The 22,173-nt window shown below is 30.5% G+C and overlaps 9 protein-coding genes across 9 annotated transcripts; 5 read left to right on the top strand and 4 right to left on the bottom strand.

Moving 5' to 3' along the window:
* Positions 1-210: 210 nt before the first annotated feature.
* Positions 211-1,860, bottom strand: GO595_001159 (CAMK family protein kinase; the record flags this gene model as incomplete). Its single annotated transcript, XM_067913927.1, has 2 exons — positions 211-1,107; positions 1,255-1,860. The coding sequence occupies 2 exons, from the start codon at positions 1,858-1,860 to the stop codon at positions 211-213; spliced, it is 1,503 nt and encodes a 500-aa protein (XP_067778629.1).
* A 399-nt stretch (positions 1,861-2,259) lies between these two features.
* GO595_001160 (vacuolar protein-sorting-associated protein 11-like) lies at positions 2,260-5,046 on the top strand (the record flags this gene model as incomplete). Its single annotated transcript, XM_067913928.1, has 1 exon — positions 2,260-5,046. The coding sequence occupies one exon, from the start codon at positions 2,260-2,262 to the stop codon at positions 5,044-5,046; it is 2,787 nt and encodes a 928-aa protein (XP_067778630.1).
* Positions 5,047-8,419: 3,373 nt separating this feature from the next.
* GO595_001161 (Brix-domain-containing protein) lies at positions 8,420-9,277 on the top strand (the record flags this gene model as incomplete). Its single annotated transcript, XM_067913929.1, has 1 exon — positions 8,420-9,277. The coding sequence occupies one exon, from the start codon at positions 8,420-8,422 to the stop codon at positions 9,275-9,277; it is 858 nt and encodes a 285-aa protein (XP_067778631.1).
* Positions 9,278-9,672: 395 nt separating this feature from the next.
* Positions 9,673-11,289, top strand: GO595_001162 (cellulase family glycosylhydrolase; the record flags this gene model as incomplete). The annotated part of the gene is made up of 1 exon (XM_067913930.1): positions 9,673-11,289. One exon carries the CDS (start codon positions 9,673-9,675, stop codon positions 11,287-11,289), a length of 1,617 nt encoding a protein of 538 aa, XP_067778632.1.
* A 2,060-nt stretch (positions 11,290-13,349) lies between these two features.
* GO595_001163 (UPF0769 protein C21orf59-like) lies at positions 13,350-14,084 on the top strand (the record flags this gene model as incomplete). Its single annotated transcript, XM_067913931.1, has 1 exon — positions 13,350-14,084. The coding sequence occupies one exon, from the start codon at positions 13,350-13,352 to the stop codon at positions 14,082-14,084; it is 735 nt and encodes a 244-aa protein (XP_067778633.1).
* Positions 14,085-14,680: 596 nt separating this feature from the next.
* GO595_001164 (transcription initiation factor TFIID subunit 6) lies at positions 14,681-15,994 on the bottom strand (the record flags this gene model as incomplete). The annotated part of the gene is made up of 1 exon (XM_067913932.1): positions 14,681-15,994. The coding sequence occupies one exon, from the start codon at positions 15,992-15,994 to the stop codon at positions 14,681-14,683; it is 1,314 nt and encodes a 437-aa protein (XP_067778634.1).
* A 221-nt stretch (positions 15,995-16,215) lies between these two features.
* On the bottom strand, positions 16,216-16,881 carry GO595_001165 (syntaxin-12-like; the record flags this gene model as incomplete). The annotated part of the gene is made up of 1 exon (XM_067913933.1): positions 16,216-16,881. The coding sequence occupies one exon, from the start codon at positions 16,879-16,881 to the stop codon at positions 16,216-16,218; it is 666 nt and encodes a 221-aa protein (XP_067778635.1).
* A 723-nt stretch (positions 16,882-17,604) lies between these two features.
* On the top strand, positions 17,605-18,048 carry GO595_001166 (Vacuolar protein sorting-associated protein 26; the record flags this gene model as incomplete). The annotated part of the gene is made up of 1 exon (XM_067913934.1): positions 17,605-18,048. The coding sequence occupies one exon, from the start codon at positions 17,605-17,607 to the stop codon at positions 18,046-18,048; it is 444 nt and encodes a 147-aa protein (XP_067778636.1).
* A 1,173-nt stretch (positions 18,049-19,221) lies between these two features.
* GO595_001167 (Transcriptional repressor tup12-related protein) lies at positions 19,222-20,412 on the bottom strand (the record flags this gene model as incomplete). The annotated part of the gene is made up of 1 exon (XM_067913935.1): positions 19,222-20,412. One exon carries the CDS (start codon positions 20,410-20,412, stop codon positions 19,222-19,224), a length of 1,191 nt encoding a protein of 396 aa, XP_067778637.1.
* Between the last annotated feature and the right edge of the window lie 1,761 nt (positions 20,413-22,173).

Below are 22,173 nucleotides of genomic sequence, written 5' to 3' on the forward strand. Positions count from 1 at the left end.
ACGATGGAATTCAAAAATTGATTTGAATACATTTAAAATTGAGTTTTCATAATTGAAAATTGCGCTTTCACCGAAAAATAAAGTACAGAATTTGTCATGGTGTAAACTGTCCGTCAACAAATCATAAAATGTCATTTTCCTTCCAACACATTTAAACTATACTTATTATAATAGCAAAAAAATTGACATTTTATTAGTAATATCTATGACTCACAAAATAATTCCTTCAATGACTGATTGAATTTTTTCGACGAATCCGTAAAATTCATCTTGCCCACCTGCTATTAAGCTTACTGTTAGCTTTAATGAATCATCAATATCATAATCGGCCTGGAGAATCAAATCTAGTACCGACTCCTTTCTTGTCATTATTTTTGTTTCATCAGGATAAAACCACGCGAAACCATTTCTATTTAAATACAACTGAACAGCGCACATCAAAGATTCGATTGAAACTCGAATTTCTTTGATCGTATAATGTTCATTACATTGTATTGAAGGAGCTTCTTCTGGTAAAAAAGATTGTTCAATAACAGAATAAAACTCTGGTGAACATTGTGACGTATGTTTGTGGTTTCTATAAAAGGGATCTGATGTGTGGAGCGAAGCTGACGATGTCACATCAAGTCCCATCTGATCTTCGACGGTTATTTCTGATGCCTCGAAATCTTGTTCGATCTCATCTGTGTTACGAAGGGACCACGGGAGGTTATCAAAGGAAAGCCGGTTCGTAAGCATTGTAACGAAGACTTTGGACATGGTACTTTGATCAGAAAGAAGTTCTCGTGATAATTCTTCATCACTTGTCATCCCAAGTTGATGTAAAATATCTATGGTTTCCTTGTCTAGTGAAGCTGGATCAATAGGATTTGTAAGTGTTGGAATTGGTAGAGGTGAAGGTAAAGTATATGATTCTGGAATATCTCTACGGAACGCTGGGTGTGCTTTTATCTCCTTGAGAGTTATCCTTTTCGCAGGATCTTCTGTTAAAATCTTCGAGATAAGATCTTTGACATCATCTGGAAGATTTTGTGGGATTTCATACTCACATGAAACTATTTTATGAAGCAAGTTATGGAGTGATGTGTCTTCAAATGGTAATCGACCCTATGTGTTAGTAAATCCTTAAAAATTGCTTCCCGCAAACGATAGGAAAACGACTTGATCGTTTGTGACTTTTTGTGTTGTTTTTTGGCCATATCACATATCTATCGTTTTCTATCGTTTGTGATGAAGCAAAAAAAAACATACTACTAAGAGAGCATAAAGAATTACACCAGAACTCCAAATATCTAACTTACGCCCATCATAGGGTTTCCGTTTAAGAACTTCTGGTGAAAGATAATGAGGAGAACCACAAAATGTTCCAGTGATTTTGGTTTTTATCCATCTAGCAAAACCAAAATCACTGATTTTTACGTTATTATGTTCATCAAGAAGTATATTTTCGGGTTTTAGATTGCAATGGCAAATTGAATGATCGTGAAGAAATTCAAGTCCATAAATTATTTGTCTGAAGAATTTCATTGCTTCAGATACTTCCAAATTACCTCTTTCAACAAGATAATCAAAAAGCTCTTTGTTAGGAGCATATTCAGTAATAATGAATAAATGTGATTTGCTTTCACAAACATTAATGAATTGCAATAAATGTGAATTATCAAACAGCTTCATAATTGCAATCTCGTGTTTAATCTTCTTTTCGAGATCTGGCTGTTGGTTAAATTTTGCCTTTTTAATTATTTTTATTGCAACCTTAGCTCCAGTTACCTTATGTTCTGCTAATTTTACTTTACCTGTTGAACCAGTTCCAATAGTTCCTAACATATTATAATCTCCATAAGGAACTGAGACATTCATCCACTCCGAAAATAGGACATCTAGGGTACCCTGTTTATTGGCTATTTTTGGATTCAATTTTTCTTTGAAACGATAAAAACGACAGCTCCATCTCACATGACTTAAACGTTACTCAATTCCCCTAAATGTTTGATCAATCTATATACTTAAAAAATCAAACTTATTAATTTCTTGTTCAAATAACATATGAATAATGGTTTGAATTATTAATTGAGCATCTTGAAAATAATTTATCAACTATTCAAAAATTCAAATTTGATATAAAATTATCCTTGCTATAAGGGTAAGTTGATTAGAATGATCATTTACGGCTCTATTTTTTTATTTTGCTATAAAATGATGTGAAACATTTTGGGGCACCTCAAGTTAGCAATTTTCCAGTAACCGTTACTTCCAAAAATGCAACCCTGGAAAACTTATCACTTCTTTCAGCAAAAAGATGTACCAGAAATCCCTGAACTCCAGACAATGGAAATCACATGTGTTTCTTCTGATTTTAGCCAGGTAATGTTTGGTACAAATGATGGTCATATTCATGTTCTTGCTTCAATTGATCCTCCAGATATTATTCAATCCGACTTTGAAACAACTGGACCAATTCTTTTCCTTCAAGTTTCATCAGATTCTTCAAAAATTCTCATTGTTAGCAAATCTGAAGATTCCTATGTATTTACAATTTGTAATGCACTTTTATTTTCACCAATGTATGAACTTACTATAAGTACTGAAGGTACAACTGAGATACCATTTATCTCATGCTCAGGAGATTTAACAAAAGTAGCCTTTACGTTAAACAAGAAAACACTTACTGTTTATACATTCCCCAACAAAGATACTGATAAAGTTCAAAAGCTTACACTTAAACCACAAACCTTTGATATGGATTCTGAAATCACAGGAATATTCTTTAGCTCAGGTCTCGACAAGAACAGGAAACCAATTTCCTTCATATTTGTCCCAACTGTACAAACTATCAACTGTTTTGGTCTCAATAATGGAAAACTCAAATATAGTCAAATTGATGCAATTGGTTATACTCCTGAGCCTGGAGAGAAAACAGCTTTTATTGGAGAGAATGGAAATCTCTATCTTTGTCGTAAGAATGTTGTATCAATATATTCATCAAAAGGAAGATTACTTAACGAGGACATAGTTCTTGATGTCAAACCCATGAAGCTTTTCAGGTTCCGTCAGTACATTGTTTCCATTGTCCAAACCGACAAACCAACAAATTCACTGAAAATATATGATCCGAAAATCCATTGTATTTTCGGTGTTAGCCATCTTGGAATCAAAGTATGCTATCTCCTGAACGAATGGGGCTCACTTACCTTGATTCTTGATGATGGCAAAATTGCATTATTAAATGAGCCCGATATTGAAACCAAAGTTCTCCAACTTTGCCAAAAATATAACCAATATGACGTAGCCTTTAAATTGGCCCAAGCGAATCAAGATGATCTTAGTCCAACCGTCATCCCGATAATTCATCATAACAAAGGTGATTCTTTTTATGAGAAGCGTAATTACCAAGAAGCCATTCATGAATACATAGAAGCCATTGGTTACCTCGAACCATCATATGTCATTAAGAAATTTTTAGATCCTCAATTTGCGACATATTTAATCGAATATCTCGAAGCGTTACAAGAACACGGCAACAAAACGGCTAATGAAGAATCGCATAAGCTTCACACCAATTTGTTATTTGGTTGTTACATTAAGTTAAAGCGTATGAAAACTATTCAAGAAAAAATTGATTTAGCAGCCGAATGTCAACGCAAAGGAATTGAGCCTCCGTATGATGTTGAAGCTGCGATTGAAGCATTAGACAATGCGAACTTTGATGACTTAGCGTTAGAGTTAGCGAAAGTTAACAACAGTCATGAAACATATATTAAGTTATTAGCTGAAGCGCATAAAGTTCAATTAATTGTTGATCATTTAGTTAATATGCCACCGAACAAAATCGAGAAAGTTGTGTTGGAACATGGCCCATTAATCTTAGAAACGTTAGAAGAAGAAGCGCGAAATGGATTCATCAATTTCTTAGTTAGCGCTTGTACACGTGGTGTTAATGATGATCCACAACGCATGTGCAAAGCAGCGTCATTTTCTCCGGTGTTCATCGTATATCCGCAATATTACATCGAGTTCATTAATCGCTTAGTTGAAATTGACGCAGATAAAATGAGCCGAACTATTTGGAATGATTATATTTCATGTTCACTTAAAGCGAACACGTCGAAACTTACTTCGATTTTATTGCATCCGAAAGCGAAGTATTCTGATGAACAAGCATTGATTATTATACGTGAAGAACATTTAGCATTAGAGAAGATGAAGAACGAATACATTAAACTTCAAAAGAAGAACGTGCAAAACATAAACATTGATATTAATGATGTCGAACGACGACTTAAAGACATCACTGAAGGCTTAAAGGTTATCTATGAACATCGCGGATTGTTTTACGAGTTAATATTAATTTCCGATGTCACGGAATATCCGAAAATCTGCGAACGATTTGGGGATAGAGATCCATATCTATATCAAGAATGCTTATTAAAGGCAGTTACTTCCAAAGAGCAAAACTTAAATATCATTGAAACATTAATCAAAACTATAGTTGAAAAGAACATAATTCCAATATATTCGATATTACATATCTTAGAGAAAAATGTTACCACATCGAAAGTATATTATGGATTCATTTCGAAATATATAATGAATGATATCATTAAACTACAAAAAGATATTAATGATAAAACTGATACATTGAAAAAACTCGACGAAGAACTCAACGAAATAAATTCCGATATATCGCAAATGGAAAATGATTACTTCATGATACGGCCTGATATGTGTCGAATATGTAAAGTGAAGATCGATCGGCCTTCGCGACATTTCTTATGCGGACATTCGTTCCACATCGGATGTTTGGGCGACGAGCCTTACGTATGTCCGATCTGTAAGGAGATGCACTTGAACAACGCACAAAACTCAATGAACTCCATAAACCAGGCAAAGATGCAAAACGACATCTTCGCTTTGTTGGACACAACAGATGACCCGCAAGAAACGCTGAACATGGTACTGCAGGGATCGTTCATGGATAACGACTTGAATAAAATAGAAGAAAGAGTCGATGGGCTTATGATGAAGTTAAATATGCACGACGAGTAAAAAGTTTTTGGAATTATTTTTGAGGCTGAAATATTAATTGCTAAAAATGATTTATATGTGCAAAGAGAAAAAAAATTTTTCGTGTCAAAGGAAACCGATGGAACTTTTTGATAAATTTCTCATATGAAAAATATTTTTAATTTTATATATTTTGTTAATATTATATCTTCATGAGTGTTATATATTTATTGGAAAAATATTTTAATTATGGTGCAACAAAATTGAATAATATATTAGAGATACTAAATTACTCATGTGAAAAAAATTGCTTTTTTATTCAATATTTATTGATTTTCTTCAATTTTAATGAAAATTTAAATTTATTATGAGGAATTTATTCATAAAATATTTCATTAAAATAACTTTACGGATGACATTCTGCCGTGGTTCCTTTTAATCAATAAAAACTTTTTTCTCTTATTGAGTGAAAATCTAGAGGTCCCTATATTTAAGAAGTAATAGAAATATTCTCTTATAACCTTCATCAGATGCATAATCAAGTGCTGTAAGAAATAATTTAAATAATTTCCAAATATTATTTTGAATTTCTAAATTATTAATATGAATTTTAAGTAAAACAAATAAATATCTTTAGCATTAACATCAATTCCTTTTTGTTTAAGAAGTAGTTGCACTACTTCTGTTTCGCCACTTGCAGATGCATACATAAGTGCTGTAACAAATAATTTAAATAGTTTCCAAATATAATTTTGAAATACCAAATTATTAAATTAAATCATAAACAAAATAAATAAATATTTTTAGCATTGATATCAATTCCTTCTTGTTCAAGAAGTAATTGAACTATTTCTGTATAACCATTATCAGATGCTAAAATAAGTGCTGTATTAAATATTTTAAATAAGTTTCAAATATTATTTTGATATATAAAATTATTAAAATAAATTCTAAATAAAACAAATAAATTTTATCTTTAGCATTGATATCAATTCCCTTTTGTTCAAGAAGTAATTTAGCTACTTCTACTTGACCTCTTACAGCAGCATACATAAGAGCTGTCACAAATAAGCTAAATAATTTCCAAATATTATAATGAAATAGAAAATTATTGATGCAAATTTTAAATAAAATATATAATTATCTTTAGCATTAATATCAATTCTTTTTTGTTTAAGAAGTAATTTAACTATTTCTGTATAACCATTATAAGATGCATTCATAATAGATGTCCAAAATAATTTAAATAATTTCCAAATATTATTTTGAAATAGCAAATCATTAAAATAAAATCTAAACAAAACAAATAAATATCTTTAGCATTAATATCAATTCCTTCTTGTTCAAGAAGTAATTTAACTATTTTTGTTCTACCATAATTAGATGCTAAAATAAGTGCTGTTTTAAATAATTTAAATCGTTTCCAAATGTTAGTATAAAATTTCAAATTATTAAAATAAATTTTAAATAAAGCAAACAAAAGTTTTTAACATTAATATCAATTCCTTTTTGTTCAAGAAGTAATTTAACTATTTCTGTTTGACCTTCTAAAGATGCCCACATAAGTGCCGTAAAAAATATTTTAAAAAAATTTTAAATATACTTTTTAAATATCAAATTATTAAAATAAATATCAAATAACATATATGAATATCTTTATCATTAATATCAATTACTTTTTGTTCTAGAAGTAATTTAACTATATCTATATGACCTCTCATAGATGCAATAATAAATGCTGTATGAAATACTTTAAACAATTTCCAAATATTATTTTGATATAAGAAATTATTAAAATAAAATCTAAACAAAACAAATAATTATCTTTAGCATTAATATCAATTCGTTCTTGTTCAAGAAGTAATTTAGCTATTTCCGTGTGACCTTTTACTGATGTCCACATAAGAGGTGTCATAAATAACTTGAATAATTATCACATGTTGAACTAAAACATCAAATTATTAAAACTAAAATATACCCTTAGCATTTATATCAATTCCTTCTTGCTTAAGAAGTAATTTTGCAATTTTAATGTAACCATTTTCAGAAACAATTATAAGTGCTGTATCGAATTATTCAAATAGATACCAAAAAATATTTTGAAATCATGAATAAAAATAATTAAAAAACTTTGCATTAATATTAATGGATTTTTGTCTTACCAAATACTTGACAAGCTCTTTATTTCCTGATTTAGCAGCGGGAACCAAAATACAATTAGGGAAATTATTTCCTTCTATAAAATCTTGAATAAGATTTATATTTCCAATATACGCAATTTTGCAAATAAATGATTTATTTATTCTCATTCCTTCTTTTATTAAAAATGAAAGAACTTCAAAATTAGCATATGTAATACATATATCCATAAAAACAAGTGGATTTTTTATGTTTTTGATATCATATTTGTTGTAAAGATAATAAAATATATCATTTCGATGAAAAATAATCGATTTTTCATATAATATTACAGAAATTCCACAATTTTGCTCACAAAGATGAAAAATTTCAAGATTTCCTCCTGCAACAGCATATTTAATTGCGTTTTCTGGGTTTGCGTCATTCATAAGTAAATATTTAAAACAATTTATTGATCCAAAAAATGCTGCATAATCAATTAATGTAACATTTCCTTGATTAATAAAATCACATCTTTCATAAATTGATGGTTCAATTATTTGATTATAATCAAAGTTTGTTTGTGATGATATTTCTTGAAGTTTTTGGATGTCATCATTTCGAATTATTTTCGCAATTTCATTTGGATTAACTCCTTCTTTAATTAACTTCTTATGTAATTCCCAATTATTCTTTGATAGTTCTTCATAATTTTTGACGAGATATGACCAAATTACTTTAATACACCTTTCTTCATACAAAGGATCTACAGGTGGTTGACTTTGTAGTAATTCTTCAATGTTGTTTTCATCTTTATAATGTATAAAATATAATGATTTAATAGACTCAATAACTTTGGAAGAAATAATGTTCTCTTCAATCATTCTTTCCAGAAGGTAATTTGAGCCATCTACTAAAAAAAATGCTTTTAAAGTAATCACAAAAATTTCAAATATGTTTAATTTGTTTTTGTTAAAATGCTTACCAATCTCAGACAAAAAATGAAGAAGCATATCTACATCACATGAGCGTGCATAATAAAAAGAAAAGGTGATTCTACAAATAATGAAACAAAAAGAAAAAGGGTTATTTCCATCAAAAAATGATAGAATTTTTTGAACTGTCGATTCTACGTTTTCTTGATTGAGGTTGAAAACTGTGTTTTTAATAAGGAGTGCTTCATTTAAGTATTTCTTTTCTTGGCTTTGCATATTGATGAAAAAAGTTTATTATAAAAGTGACATATATTAAACTCTTAAAACCGTAAAAACTGTTTGTGAATGACCAAAGGCACAAAATGAAAAAACAAAAGGTCAAACCAAATCCACAAAAACAAGCAGAACAAGAAGTCGAAACAATGACAATGGTTATTCACCTTGGAGAGGTTGGCTCTTCAATTCGCGCTTTAGTTGATGATGTAAGAAAAATGCTATCACCATATACTTACATGAAAATGCGAGTTCATGCTAAAAATAAGCTTCGTGATTTCACAGAAGCTTCTTCCCTTATTGGCGCCAAAATGTTAATTCTCCTTCGTTGTAAATTAGATAAAACTACATTTGCAATAACCAGATTTCCTCGCGGTCCCACTGTCTATTTTGACGTACAAAAGTACGCCACCATTGGTGATGTACATCAAGCATATCCAGACTCAGCTAATTTCAACAAAAAGGAAAGATCAGAATCATTTCTCGTGTGTGAAGGATTTACTGATAGCGACCAAGACCAAGTCATTGTTTCCATGTTCCAAGGAATGTTTCCTTCAATCAAACTCGGCCAATGTAACTTGAAATTAATGAAAAGAGTTGTTCTCGCTTCTAAAGACCCTGATGGTGTTATTTCACTTCGTCATTACAAAGTTACACAAAGAGATCTTCAGATTAGTGATCCTCTCCAGAGGCTTGACAGAGGAAAAATACCAGATTTGAGTATGTACGAGTCAATCGAAGACTATTTCATGGAAAGCTTAAGGAACGCGCCAAAGGAAAAAAGGCAAAGAGCAATCCACCTCCAGGAAATTGGACCAAGAATTGACATGACATTCAAACAACTCGAAACAAATGTATTTGGAGGAATGAAGCTTACAGATCCAAACGCACCAACTCCACAAAAAACTTATAAATATAGAACACCTAAGAAAGACGATCATCGTTGAGTAAATATAAATATTAATGTAAAGTTTTCTGTTTTAGCATGAGCATCTTCTTCTACAAATGTTTCAATTCAATCAATAATGATGTTGAGTGATCAATCAGATTAAATTTGAGATATTTTTTTTTGCGGAAATGTTCGAATAAAATAACTAAAGATTTTCCAACATGTGAAATTTATATGAACCCTAATAAGCTAAATCACATCCCAGAAGTAACCAATAAACCGATTTGTGACTCAGGAATTTTTTGAAAAATGTTCGAAAGAAGTGACTTTCTGACTTTAAAAGAACGTTTCAAACAGTGTAAAGTTATCATTTTGTGCATCCAAAACTTTGTTCATTCAAATTATGGGGCGGCTGTAACTTAATTTTTTTTTTAGAAATCCAGCCAAAATTTGATGTGCTTCTGGAACCTTTTATTTCTTGTTCACTCAGAAGTTGTCCGTGTTGAAGATTTTACGTCAGATCGATATTTTTCAAATATTCCAAATTATGCAGAACTTACACAATATAACGGGCGATCATGCCTAAAAGTTCAATGGACCGATGAATCTACAAAGCTGTATACTCATGGAGCGAGTTATAATTTTACTGCTGATCATTTTGCAAAACGTACTCTAATTGTGACTGCATGGATAGCTTCCGAAAATGTTTCACCGCCAAAAGATAGTTGGAATGGCGTCAAGCTCATGTACTCTTATAAAAAAAACAATCAAACTGTATATCCTGGTCAAAGCACTATTATATCTGGTACACATCCTTGGACTGAAGTTACATACAAAGTCACCACATATGCAATGGACAATGTTTCAGCCGGTAATATGTTCCTCGGTCTCCAAGACTCTACAGGGACTGTTTATTTTAGTAACATGACATTTGAAGTTGTCAAGACAATTGAACCTGAATTTTTGTCAACAATTGATTATCAATGTGAATATACTCAACGCGTTTTATCACGTAGTAGAGCTCGTGGTGCTATGTCACCAACTAAGTTTAAAGAAGAAGACTTTGAAGATTTTAAAAGTTGGAATGGAAATATTTTCCGATGGCAACTTACATCATATGAAGGCGATTATAATAACCTTACTCAATACAATGAATGGATTAATTATAAACTTGATGAACTTGAACTTGTATTTCAAAAGGCCGAAGAATTAAAGATATGGATCGTTATTGATATGCACCAATCACCAGGAGGCAGATCTGGAGGCAATATAATGTATGAGAATGAAACATTTCATAATTTATATATCGAAATATGGAAAACAATTGCGACACGCTTTAAAGATTGTAAAATGTTATGGGCATATGATTTAATTAATGAACCATCTCATAACAGTAATGCATTTATTGATTATTTACAAAGTCAATATCAAGTAGCTAAAATCATTCGAGAAATAGATCCATATACACCAATTATTATTGAATTTAATTTTCAATCAGATGCATATCGTTATATTTATTATGCGCTTCCATTAAAAGATATATTTTATTCAATACATATTTATATTCCTCATAAATTTACTCATCAAGGAGTTTTGGAATCATGTCCAAACAATTCTGGTTCTTATCCTGGTTCTTTTGATGGGACTTATTATAATAAATCGGCAATAGAAAATTATTATAAAACATTAATTGACTTTCAAAAAGCACATAATGCTAAAATATTCATGGGCGAGTTTTCTGCGATTTTATGGGCTAAAGGCGCTGAAGATTATATTGAAGATGTAATAAAGATTGCCGAAGAAAGAAATTGGGATTGGACTTATCATGCATTTAGAGAATGGAATGGTTGGAGCGTGGAACATGAATGGATTAATGGGCCAAGAGTGGAAACAACAAAAAGAAAAGAAATTTTATTAAAATATTTTAAGAATAACTTAAACGCAACAGAACCTTGGATTGAACCTGATAAAACAGGAACAATAATCGGATTAGTTGTAACTGTGTTAGTTATAGTTGTTATTGCAGTGGTTATAATTGTTGCACTTGTTAAAAGAAGAAGCAAAAAATAAATTGTTTATGTTGGAGTTATAAATTTCGTTGATTGACACAAAATTCAATGTATCATACAACAGATTTTGTTTCCTTGTATTTTTTAGAGATAAATACTAATTGAATAAAAGTCATATCGAATTTTTTTATTATTTACATGTAAATAAATAATTATATATGTGTACTAACGAATTAGTCGATTCATAATTAATTATATGTAAATACATAATAATCATAATAGATATTTATGACAGTTAAAACGGATATTGTTTATAATCAATATTCACATATATTACAAGCTACATGTGACAAAATTTCTGCTGCCACTATTCTCAACTTTCATCGTTAATTAATATTAGTATATATATCATAAATATCTTCTTCTTCATTAGTTTCTAATACATCCTTGTTGTAGATAATACCAGTTAATTTATTATTTATATCAATTAAACTTTCATTAGTTAAATTATGATTTATTTAAGAAATATTATCAGTATCAATACCATTAATATTATCACATTCTATATTACCATTAACTTTTAAATCTTGATTAACATTAGTGTATATTTCATAGTTATCTCTTCTTCTTCGTTTTCAAATAAATCTTCATGATGAGTAATCCCTGTGTAATCAGAACTTATTAAATAATTATCGTGAGTATGATCAATAAACATTTTATATATGACATTCCTCTAATAACATACCTAATTCATTAGTTCGTTGTCTTTTAGGAACATTTTAATAATAATACTTCAAGTTTTTATAAATTACATTCATTTCTGGAAATAGTTTTATCAAATAATTATATTCATTGAAGTCTTGGTCTATATAATCTGCATTAGGAACCTCTAAATCATCTAAATTTTCGTAAATAATATATGGTAGTCTATCAACAAATAAATTAATTATTGCTTGAACTGATGTTTCAAAATTTTTTTCACTGGGATTGAAGATAATGGATTCTAATGATTTCGATAGATCCATTAAAATAATGTTTCAAGTTAAGTACGCCAAAATAAAAGAACATTGCAAAGCTTTTTTAAAAGAATTACTTCCCTTTATTACTATATTTAAAAAATACAAGTTCTTAGAAAAAAAAATCCATCTAACGTCTCATTCTTTCAATCAAAAATTTCCATGTTGTTGGAAATCATATCAAATCTAAATATGAGATTGTTTTCATTTATTTAGAAATACTCAAATGCTTTTAGTTACCAAAAATAAACAATAAATAAAAGGAATAAATAACTATTTAATAAATGTGTGATGAGAAAATTTGTTCATCATAAATTGAGTTTAATATTTTTCCTACCTCTTTCTAGGTACCACAAAAGCAATTATAGATCCGATTATTATGACACTCAAAACGCCCACGCTAGCAGACAATCTGATAATCAAATTCTTCTTATAATGCATAATGTATTCATTAAGAACTTCATTATAAAGAATTTATCACATAAAAGCCAGGCGCCATCATAATTATGAACTGTCAGCTCCAATCAAACAAACATTTTCTTTAATAATCAATTTGAATAAATTATATGAATATGCACCTTCTTCATAGGTAAAAGTAAAATAAGTTTAAAGCACCTCGATTTATTACTTTGTTTGTTCTATTCAAGCATTAATTCAATTGGTTCACATTCGCTATGCTTACTCACAGTTATGAAGCCTTTGACTTGTAAATATTTTATGTATTGATAATGATAATATTATGCCAACAGCTTTAAAATAATGCAAAACGCAATAAAATATTATACAATAAATCATCCAATAACATAGACATCTCATTAATCTTCAGTACTTCTTATTGTGGTAATTTGGAATGAATTTATGGAGTTTCATTAAGCATAATCGATGTTATTTTAAATTGTGTTTTTAAAGGAATTTGAGTAATCAGCATCGAAGCATTTTATGATGAATGAAATGCTAAGTATTTTAATAAAGTATAATAAAAATAAACCATAATTCGATGTTAGCTAGCTAACATTCCCAATAAAATGCAAAAGTGGCTATATTGAATACTTTATTTAGGGGCACCCCAATAATCGTTAATTTTGGAATCGGCCATTTAATAAAAATGGTCATTTTCCACCTTCAAACAACAAAAGAAACAGAATTTTTATATGAAACCACAAATGACGCTAGCATTTCAGATGTTATCACCGAAATAGCTGCAATTCATAATACAATTTTAAGAATCCGTTGTTTAGTTGAATATATAAAAGAGTTAATCAAAAGTGGTCCCATGGGTGAAAACGATGAGCGCAGTAATCCACCAGAAAATGCCGGAATTCTTGAACGTGCCATTTCAGATGCTGAGACAGCAATTTCTCCTGATCAAGTCACCAAAAAATTCAACTTCACTCCATCTTTTATGTCCGAAGAGCTTGCACGACTTTCAGGAGCAGTATCCATAATTTATCCTGAAGGTCTTCCACCAACAGAACCTGTTCGCAAGGTTTTAGAAGGCGCTGATGTTAGTGGCGAATTTGATCCACAGACATGCCAACTCTGGTGGGCACGTAAATCACTTCAGCGCGACAAAAAAGTCAGTGATTACTTAGGCAACAATTCACGCACCAAAGCCATTGCCAAACTCACTGATGCAAAATCTGGTCCTCCTCCACGCGAAATTTCCATGAGTAAAGAAGCACAGATAAAGATGATGTCGGCAATGCACAAAAAGGCCGAAGAATTAAAGCGGATACAGGATGACGACGATGACTCATACATGAACTCGGAATGGGCAAATCCAAATGGACTCAAGAACACGTTCCAGGGATTGGAGCAAGTCGACTGGAAACCACATTAAAGATATTTGATTTTATATTTTCTAGTTATAAAAATTTCAATTGAAATTTTTAATGTGTTTTTCTAAAAATTATTTGGCAATGCTGAACTATACCTCGGAAAAAATACGTTATTTACGATAGAGGACGATAGATATTTTATGGCAAAAATGATCGTTCGAAAAAATTATACGGAAAAAAAAAAATTAAAACAGTTGATTTATATTTTGTACATTAGAATAACCTCTAAATATTGCTTAATAATCTACTTTTATCTTTATTCTAATTATATAAATAATATCAAATAATTGGAGTAATACGAAATTTAATATTCCCCCAACAGTTAAAATTCAGCTGCTTTGCTTTTTCCCAATGGACTCAGTTTTTTGTGAGAGGCACTGAAATTAAATTGAATTTGCAAAAGATTTTCTTAAAGTTACAATGAACAAATTATGCCTTTGGACATATTGGGATGTCTTCGTGTTCATTATATTTTTAAAATCAATTGATATGTCAAGTTTACTTCTAATTAGAAAAACTTAGATTCAATGAAAATTATTAATATTTTATTAAAAATCTTATATTTACATATGTTTCTTAACTTACACAAACTCTGTATTTAATTTTTAGGGAATTCGCAAAACGACAAAAAGTCGTCGCCGAAGAACCCAACGATTGCATCAAAAACGCATTTGTATTCCTCTTCCAATTCACCATCGAAGTAATCGGGATGAAAACATAGTGCGCATAATCTTAACAAAGCGCCATATAAATGTGAAGATTGAATTCTTAAAGTCATATCTTTGCTATTCATTTCATTTCTTATAGTAGTAAACATTGAAGGTAAATTTGGAATCAACAAATTTCGAATATATACTTTATCTACGCATTGTAATCCAAGTACTGCGCCTAACTGTGATGGAAGTGAAAGCCTACTATCAAATACAATCGATATTAAATATTCAGCAATATTTTGTTGAAGTTTTGGAAATTGATGTTGTGATTTGAGAACGATAACATTCAAAAAGTCGGCGGCCGATGATCGGAGGTTGTACATGTCATCAAGATGGTCATCGCCGAGAGGCGAATGTACAAGAAGAGTAATGGCTATAGATATAAATGAATGAAGGAAAAGCTCGGTGTCAAGTCGTGCATTGGAAAAAAGTGCTCGTGCAAGATTTAGTGATACTTGAAGATGTTGGGGACTCTTGCCATTAGTAACAATGGTCTCACTAACGACTTTGAGAAAGAAAGGAAGTAAGGGTTGAATGGCAGTTTCGTTGGATAATGAATCTAACAATTTTAAAAATTCGGTGGTTTCGGTCTGTGAATTAAAACGCTGCTTAATGGTCTCAAGAGATGAGCAATAATAATTTTGGAGAGATTGAGGTAAAATGGTTTTGGATGAAATTAATAATACAGATTGATCAGTGGCTCGCATTTGCTCTGTAAGTGGTAGAAGACGATTGGGAATAGTAGGCTTTATATCATGCTCGCAAACATTTTGTTCAATTTGTGGCTGGATTCCATTAATTGCAAGCCAATGAAAATCAAAAAGCCTATCTTGTGGATATCCTTTGAGTGGAGAGTGAGCAAAGCTAGTGAGGGGAATTTGTTCATCATCATAGGCAAGAATGTCGAGATCAGAAACTTGACCAATATGAACGAGTTGTTCAATTTCATTTGACTGATAACCATACAGAGGTTGGAGCATTTTAGATTTTAATGATTCATTTATATCTGATGCTTTCAACCAAGTCATATGTTTATGTTTTCGAATACGATTTGCAAGTTCAACAATTTTTATGATAAACGATTCTGCATCTCTAGCAATATCTTCAGAATTGCGTTCAGATGAGAATTTTATATCAAGTTCTTGAGATATTTCAATAACAGTTTCATTCAAAGCCATTGTGTTGTATTGAACAAACATTGTCAATTCAATAAACGGGCACTTATGGAAACTTGAAATTGCTCATGAGTTTTAATTGTTTATATATAAATTCGTGATAAAACACATTGCTGTAATGATCAATAATGAATTAATTTAGATTTTTAATATGTTGAGTTCCAAGAAAGAACTTTGTATGAACGATTAAAACAAGATCAATCCCACTTTTTATGTACTTTACAAATAAGAATTCAATAGCCTTTTTACTTTCTGGTGAAATACAAGGAACAAAACACAACAACTCCTATAGCAATAACAACAATAATAACAATGATGATACACATTGCTCTGGATGAGCCTTTTTGATGTTTATGAGCTTCTTCAAGTTGGACGTTTCCAGATTGCATATTTTGTTTAGAACTTGTAACAATGGAATCAACACTCACGAGTAAATGCCTTTGCTTTTGAATTTCCTCAAGTGTCTGCTGGAAAATTTGCTGAAGGTCTCTCATTGTTGAGAGAATTTGGTTAACTTCTTGTTCCATAATTTCAAGATACTCTGTTTCGCCGTCAAGTTGTTCTTGATCAAGAAGGGGTTGATTAAGAACCGGTTGTTGTTGTTGAGGGTGAATGGAGTCGTAGCATCTTCGCAAAGCCTGTAAAACTCCCGGTAATTTATCTTGCATATCAGCACGAAGTTGATCAAATTGTTGTTGGTAACTGTCAACTTCTGGATCTCCTTTTTCTCGAAGAGAAATTATTGTGGATTTAACTTGTTGGGAAAGCTCCATAAGTGATTTAACATCATTTTGTAGTGATTCTCTTAGTTCTGGAGTATCAGACCAATCACCAATACTTAGAGAATTTTGACATATTTCATCTAGTTGATGTTGCATTGTTTGGATGTCATTCGCTAAAAGGTAGGCCATCTCTTTTTAAGCAGTTTCAAAACGATGGAGAAATTGAATTGAGTTCTAAGAAATCGGTTAACAAACGGTGCAAAAAAATCAAAACCCAGAAAATGGTTTCTGTGAAAAAATCTAGAAATAAATCAAATTTTTATGCTTCTACTTTCGGCGTTTTGGGTCTTTTAATATTGCTTAAAAATTTAAGGAATTTTATATATGTTTTATGGAATTTCATTTCAAAAAAAGCATTTACTCTTAACGTTCTCTAACGGGGCACCCTAAAGCAAAATGATCCCTAAAGGAACGATTTATATACAACAGAATAAAAGCTATCAAAAATATATTGATCTTTTGCAAATAGAAAATAAAAATATTCCGATTGCATTTTGTGGCGAAAATATCCTGGGTCGATTTGAATTTATCTCAGATCAAGAATTTTCTCCAACAGGAATTTCTCTTAAACTTATTGTTAGTTATTATAATAATCTCCATGGTAACAATAAAATTAAAGATCAAGTTATTAGTGAAAAAAATCTTTCAGAGAATGGATCAATTTCAAATATCAAAAGTTTTACCAAATCTTTTGATATTCCCAAAGAAAAGATAACATTTCCATCATATAATGGACGTAAAGTAAAAGCTAGGTATACAATAATTGTTACTATTTCTCGTTCATTTTTCAAATCAAACTTTGTTTTCACCCAACCCATTATTATTTTAAACCCGCGCACTATGGCCAGGCCTATGTCTCCACAAAAGATCAGACCTATTGACCTTGTCAATTTATCATGTCAATTATCGTTGCCTAAATTAGAATATTCCAATAACGAAAAGATTGAAGGCCAGTTGGTTTTTGTTTCTCCACAAGAAAGGAACATTTTAATGATGACTGCACATCTTTATGTATCAGAACAATTAGGATCATCTCCAACAATTAACACACAGATCTTCTCTTATGAGCTGGTAAATGGCAATCCTTTGCCAGGAACACAAATACCTTTCTGTCTACAGCTTGGCTCGAAGAAAATTTGGACATTTCATCCAATCACTGACAAGAAAAACACGCTTGTGAAGGCCGATTTCAAACTCGAAATAGAGACAAAGACAACAACTGGAACAATACGAAATTTTGTAAAGTTAAATATATATCAAAACCATTTCGACGATGATGATGATATTAATAAATAGTTAATTAGTTGATGCCGTAAATGATTTTTATGTTTTTATTTTGGCTTAAAAAAAATTAATTAATTATTTAAAAATATAAGGTACTTTTTCGAAAAATTAATACTTCTTTTGGATATGCCAAATGAAAATTTTGAAATAGTGATTTTAATTTTCAAATTTAAATGAAACCTTATTTAAAATACTTAGAGTTATTATCTTTCTAACAAATCAAAAATTACACATTTTCATAATTATTCAATAAAGAAACAGACATTGGTGAAAAACCTGTAGACCGACAACAAAATTTTAGATAAATCATAAATTTTTATATAGTTTGTTGGCAAATAGAAATTTCAGCATATATTCAGTCCCAAAAATATGAATTAATTATAATATCTAAAGAAAATTGAGAAAAAAGATTTTTTCGTGTAAACATTCTTCTTGGTGAAGTGAGTGAAAAATAGGAATATTGCGAAAATTACAAAATTAAATCGAAAAAAAAATTATTAAATATATATATATACTAAATATGTTCTCTATGAATAATACTATAGTGTAGAAGTCGATTACATTAAGGTGCCAGTCTATAATAGGTTTTTCACTGTAGTCTATTTTTATAGTATGTTTATTCTTGATAATATTACAGCATTTTTATAGAGGTTACGGAAAAATTACAGGAGGTTACAGAAAATACAAAAAGTTTGGATCAAAAATTATCAGTGCCGATGTCCTTATCTGCTATTATATTCTATGATGTTGTTTTATAGCACAATGCACTTTCAAAATGCAAATTCAAAAGTTGATTATCCAATTGTGTTGCCATTTTGGCATTATATGCTAAGCTTTGCATAAGATATTCTTAGCATCAAAAAATATATGAATAAACATCACGTTCAATTTTATTTTTCATAGCAAAATCGAAGTTCTAAGAAACCGTTTAAATCGATTCTCTACACAACGGTTTATCGTTTTCCGTAACCTCCTGCAACTACAAGTCATTACTTTATTTTGATTTAAGCAAACACAAAAAGAATTGAAATTTATTATAAACTTATTAAAAAAAACAACCAATTTACTACTCCAAAACGCAAACTCGCTTCACAACATAAACATAATTTTCTTTATTATTTTTCTAAACATGTGTATATACATATAGTTTGATTTTTATTGTCAAAACAATCTTTCTCAAAAGGGTTAAGGCAAATCGTATTCCCACAAGCACACATGTGCATCGCCCGAACACGTTGCTATCATTTTCTTTGAAGGATGATGAGCAATTTCGAACAATGTATTTGTGTGGCCTCTCATTGAGAACAGCAGTTCTCCTTTCTTATAGTCCCAAGCCTTAAATGTTTCATCTTTACTACCTGTGAAACATATCGACTGCATAGGGGAGAAGCAGACTGACAGCACCATATCAGTGTGCTCGCCAAGGACTTGTTTACACTTCGCAACGCCGATTAACGACCAGATTTTCGTCGTTTTGTCATGCGACGATGTCGCTAATACGCCGTCGTATGGGGAGATCGCAACATCCAATAGGTACTTCGATTCCTCATGCGCACGGAAACATGTCATTGGCTGAGAGAAGCTCATGTCGGAGATCCCGACACTTCCGTTTATGAAGCCAACTGCGATGAATTCATCATCGGCATCTTTGGCTAAGGCTAAGACCATATTAGGACCTGACTTACCTTGTGATGGTATCGGATCGCGTACGACGGACTTAATGAGTTTCATGGTGGTGAGATCCCAGATACATATCTTACCATCAAATCCTCCAGAATAAAGACGTGTGGAGTCTCGTGAAAAAAGCAGCGACGAAATACGATTTTCATGATATGTTAGATTGGAGATTATCTTGTTTTGAGGAATTGAAAATAATATGATGCTGTTGTCAGGACCAGCAACAGCAATGTAGTTGGAATCAGGACTAATGCGTAAAGAACGTGGATAATCTTCTTTACAAAGAACATTATTCGGAATTTCAAAACATGTAAATATGGTGCCTTGCTCAGTATTGACAACAAAGACAGACTTGCTATTGCTAAAGGCAAAGAGGTTACCTGTGCCATCAAAAGAAATGGAACAAATAACAGAATTGGTTTTGATTGCATACTTGAGACTGATCTTGGTATTCTCGGGCGTAACTTCATAAGGGATACTGCAGGTTGAAAAAACTTCAGTTGATATTGGTTGTGAAGAAATTAAAGGTACTTTTGGAATTTGAGATTCTTGAGAATCTGATGTTAATTCATCAAACTTGGCTTTAACTTTCTTAAAAAGGTATTTTAGGGAGTCGTTTTCTTTTTGCAGTTGTAATAAATAAATTACTGATTGATTATATATAGATTGATAAGCTTCAATTTCAGTTGATATCTGCATAATGTTTTTAGTTAGTTTGGTGAGTTTATCGCTCATTCGTTCGACTTTTTCTTGAATAGAGGGTTGGTCAATGCTTATGTTCATTTTAGCGCCGATCTTATATTTTTTCACATCAAATGTCGATATTTCTTTACACCGTCACTGAACTGTGAATTGAATAGTTAATGACGGTTTTTATCTGCGTTTGATTTGTGAAAGGTGGAGAACAAAAATGAATTAATTCTGTTTCAATGAAATTCAGAATGGACGTTAACCAACTTCACTTTTTGCCAAATGGGTAAAATTTTAGAATGAAAGAAGAAACAATCAAAGTCATGCAAAATATGAAAAAAATTTAAGAATTTTATTGATAGTTTTTAATTTAAATGGTGACAACATCATTGAATCAGTGGAATCTTCTTTAGTGGACTTTTCTGGAGAATTTTACCCATATTATTTCATTATAGTAATTTGCGAAATTCTATATGTATATTTTGTCTTGATATGTTAATTTTCGTGTATTTGCAAAAAATTATAACAAGGATAAATGAAATTTGTAATGGTTTACATTGTAAGGTTATAAATGTTTTCGTACAATCTCTTTTATCTGTTCAAAGTCAAGAATCATTATCTTTTTGAAAAAATGAATGAAGCTGGTTTGACGAATTCAAAAACAAATTGCAAGAAAAAAAATGATTTTATAGCCCACTGTAAATCGCAATGTATGACTCAATGTTCAACCAAACCTCAAATTTTTCAAGACAAACATATGATTAATAATGAATTAATTATGAAATTATATGAAGCATCAGATAAAGGAATTGATACATATCAGTGTCGTTGGTGTAATTGGACGTACAACAGATGTAAATAATAAAAAATATGAAAATATAGATAACTTAGTTAATTCCAATGGGGAGATCAATTTAAAAATATACATGAAGAAATCGAACAGAAGTACCACAACCAGTTTTTACGACCCAATCACTGCCCAATTTACACAATTTTCTCATTTTGAAAATTTTCACGATAACTCATCAAAATCGGCTTAATAAAAAGTCGATTTGAATTGATTTTTTGTGTGACTTGTGAATTTGCAAATTTCAAGAAACCAGAAACAGTTAGAAGCAAATTTGCTGAACGCTTAAATTTCCATACAAATTCAATATAACCACTGGCCTGGAACCAGTTTAAAATGAATTAAAAAAGTATTTAAGAAAGTATGTTTGCATACAAAGGATATAGAAAGATAGATTGATAGATAATAGGAGCTTTGTTCAATTGGATAAGTTTTTATCTATCAAGGATAAAGCTGCAGGCTGCTTGGGAAACAATTCAGTTTATGCAAGAAATAATATTTTCATTAAAAAAAAAAATTTAGTTCAATCAGCTCTTTCAATATTTGATATGTTTGATAATAATTACCAGTATTCATTTAACTTACTTATTAGTCAAATAATTTATTCATCATTCTTGGCAAGGATGAACGATTCAGAAGCTTATATGAATTTCATTAAAGAAACAAAAAAATTTGAAGATAACAAACAAATACAAACTAAAATAAATAAAGTTTTTTAAAAAATGATTTTAAAAATATATTCCCAAGAATCAAAATATTTTCTTGAGAGAAAGATGCAAGAAAATTTATGCGAATCAAACATAGTTAAACAGATAAGAGAAGAATCATATTTTATACATTACATGTCCAAAAAATTTCTAGAAAAAAATAAATATTTGAAACGAAATATGGGAAACATTGAAGAACTTTCAAAGAATGATTGG

Source organism: Histomonas meleagridis (assembly GCF_020186115.1).
Source record: "Histomonas meleagridis strain 2922-C6/04-10x chromosome Unknown contig_120, whole genome shotgun sequence".
Lineage (NCBI taxonomy): Eukaryota > Parabasalia > Tritrichomonadida > Dientamoebidae > Histomonas > Histomonas meleagridis.